The following is a 2,588-nucleotide window of genomic DNA, read 5'->3' as shown; positions in this document are numbered from 1 at the left end:
GCGCCACCAGGGAGGTCCCAGGTGCCGTTCCATTTTAAACCTGATGTCTCTGTTTGGACAGAGGATGGAAGTGAAGCGGGCGTTGCCGATCCTGCTCTAGATGGTGTCGTCACCAAGAAGCTAGATCCTTGGGGGAGCTGGCAGTGTGAGTTTCATCCTGAGATTTCATTATCAATGAAAAAATCCTTTTGGGAGCAAGAACACTCTTTAAGCTGCTCCAATAAAAGCATGTAAATAAAGACTTATTGTTCCTTTGAAGGGTCAGGTAGGCATTCAATTCCATGACCGTCTGTCTGTCTGTCTGTCTGTCTGTCTGTCTTTCCCACTAGAGACGTGAGAATTGAGTCAGGTTCGAACCTCCAGAGGTGCTGGCTTTAGAGGCAGTTTCCAGAGGGTCCCGTCAGTACACTCTCACCGGTGCCCTTAACACATCCTCACGGAGGATGCTTCTCCGCCTTCTTTGATTTTAAGAAAGGACTTTTTTAAAATTGGTAAGAAAATATTTAACATAATAAGGTGATGAGTCAGAGTTTTAAAAAAGCTAAAAAGGGAACATGTAGTGACACTGGTGCACCTTTTTATTTTTTGGTTACATCTGACTCATGACACAGAATATATTCTGCTATGTTCAAAGTTTCCTCGCACAAAGAGAGTTTTATGAAACAACTCTTCTTCAGACCACTTTTACTTCAATTATAGTTGCAGGTTTTGGAGTTTAAATCATTAACAACCTCTGAGTGAACTTTTATCCAAATGGCTTCAAGTCACAAAGAGAACAGTCCTCTTTCACCAAGTAGCTTTTGTGTTACAGTGAGACTCGTCCTTTTCTATTTTTTCTCCTTTATGTCTCTCTTTGAAGAAAGAAGTGTGATTTGTAAAGTAATGAAAGTATGTATCAGTTCGTGAAAAACGGCTTGGTGGGCTCAAGGAAATTTCCTGAACCTACATTCTAGCAGGGGGAAAAAGTAACTTTCAGAAGTCAAGATTGCTGCGCGCCCCATAGGGGGATCACGCAGCAATTAAATCAACCAACAGGGGTGACCTAATCTTATTTCCCCCCTTTGTCAAGGAGCTGTCATTTCCACGGAGGCAGCACTTTCCAGTTTCAACCCCACTGGACACTTCGACACCGAGCTCTCAGCCCCTCAGCCTAACGACTGATGCCACCATATGTTTCATCTTTTCATTTTTTTCTGAAATTATTTTGATGGGGATGTTTTCTGGAGACCGAGCGGGAGGCTGTCCCCCTCCACCAATTTAAGGTGAGGGGCTGAGCGAGTCATTCTTTGGGGGACAAAAGCCGGAAGAATTTTGTACAGGAGAAAATGCAGCTGAATCAAAAACAAAAGAAAGTTAAGAGAAAAATCTATTTCCTTTCAAAAAAAAAAAATCAGTCAGAATAATGAATTCATCGTTGTTTAAAGAGTGGGAAAAACTTTCCCCCCCTCTAGGTTTGGCGAATAGCGGGATCAATTCGAAGAACTCCCTGCCACCCCCGCACGTGCGCCCCCCCATTCTTTCCAGACCGCGGCTGCAGATCCCCGGTGGAGTCCGCCCTGGAAGCCTAAGGGCACCTTCCTCTTTGCTCTGAGTGAGTGTGTGTGTGTCTGGCTCTCGCGTTTTCCCTCAGTCTGTGCCTCCGTGTGTGTGTGAGTGTGTGTGTGACAGAGAGAGGGAGAGAGAGAGCGCGAGAGGAGAGCGAGCGAGCAAGAGAGAGAGAGCGAGCGAGCGAGCGAGCGAGCGAGAGCGAGCTGTGAGCTGTGCTGCCGCCGCCGCTGCCCTTTGATCCCGACATTAGTGTTAGGGGCTCGGAGACACCGCGCGCGGCCACAGACACCGCCGCACCGCCCATTATTTATACCTGCCATCACGCGCGCGAGCGGACGGCACGCACACTCACACCTATTAGCTCCGTTTCCATTGAAGAATATTACGCTCGGGGACAAGCCAGGTGCACGACCAAAAAATTAAAAAAAAAAAAAAGGAAAAAAGAAAGGAAAGAAAAGAAGAAAACCCCTCTTCTGGCTCCAGGAAACAAGCTTCAACCCATTGCACACACCGGAGAGAAGGGGTTTCCCCCTGCCCGCCCGCCCGCCCCCCAACTACCTCCCCGCTCCTGCCAGTGTCTGCCTCTCTGCCCCCACGGGGGTTTATTTGATCTCACATTAACCAAGGAGGAGAATGTGAGAAAAGGGGGAAAATGCCCAGGAGGAAGCAGGAGCAGCCCAAGCGCCTTCCCTCACGTAAGTCATCCCTTCTCCACCTCCTCTCGTGCCATTTTCTCGCCCTCCCTCTCCTCTTTCCCCTCCGCAGCCTCCTCCGTTGTTTTCTGCATTAGTTTAGGGTTACAGAGGTGAAACTGACAAAGACACAGCCCGGGTTACTCCTCGTTTAGGTCTCTGCCGAGGCAGCCATGTTGGTGATGATCAGCCCCGTGCCCTTTCTATTCTCTCTCTCTTTTTCTTTCTTTCCCTCACCCCCCCTCTTTTTTTCCTTGAGATCGGGCTTTTTTTCCCTTTCCCTCCCCCTCCCCCTCCTCACTCCGGGTGGCTGGGGGGAGGGGGCCGGAGAAGGGAGGAGGGGAGTAG

At 49.0% G+C, this 2,588-nt stretch overlaps 1 protein-coding gene across 3 annotated transcripts in view; it reads left to right on the top strand.

The window, feature by feature from the left end:
• The first annotated feature begins 1,736 nt into the window (after positions 1–1,736).
• ZNF827 (zinc finger protein 827) overlaps positions 1,737–2,588 on the top strand; it is a 147,134-nt gene continuing 146,282 nt past the window's right edge. For 2 of the 3 annotated variants that reach the window (XM_012726837.1, XM_012726838.1), the window contains exon 1: positions 2,099–2,243. In XM_012726837.1, the coding sequence (XP_012582291.1) occupies positions 2,201–2,243 (43 nt within the window). In that variant the 5' untranslated portion in view covers positions 2,099–2,200. Of the gene's footprint in view, positions 2,244–2,588 lie in introns of all 3 variants that reach the window. The other variant, XM_004685305.2, reaches the window with a different exon arrangement.

This window comes from Condylura cristata, unplaced genomic scaffold (assembly GCF_000260355.1).
Source record: "Condylura cristata isolate star-nosed mole 26May11 unplaced genomic scaffold, ConCri1.0 scaffold00018, whole genome shotgun sequence".
NCBI lineage: Eukaryota > Metazoa > Chordata > Mammalia > Eulipotyphla > Talpidae > Condylura > Condylura cristata.
This window is presented reverse-complemented; position numbering and strand designations above follow the sequence as displayed.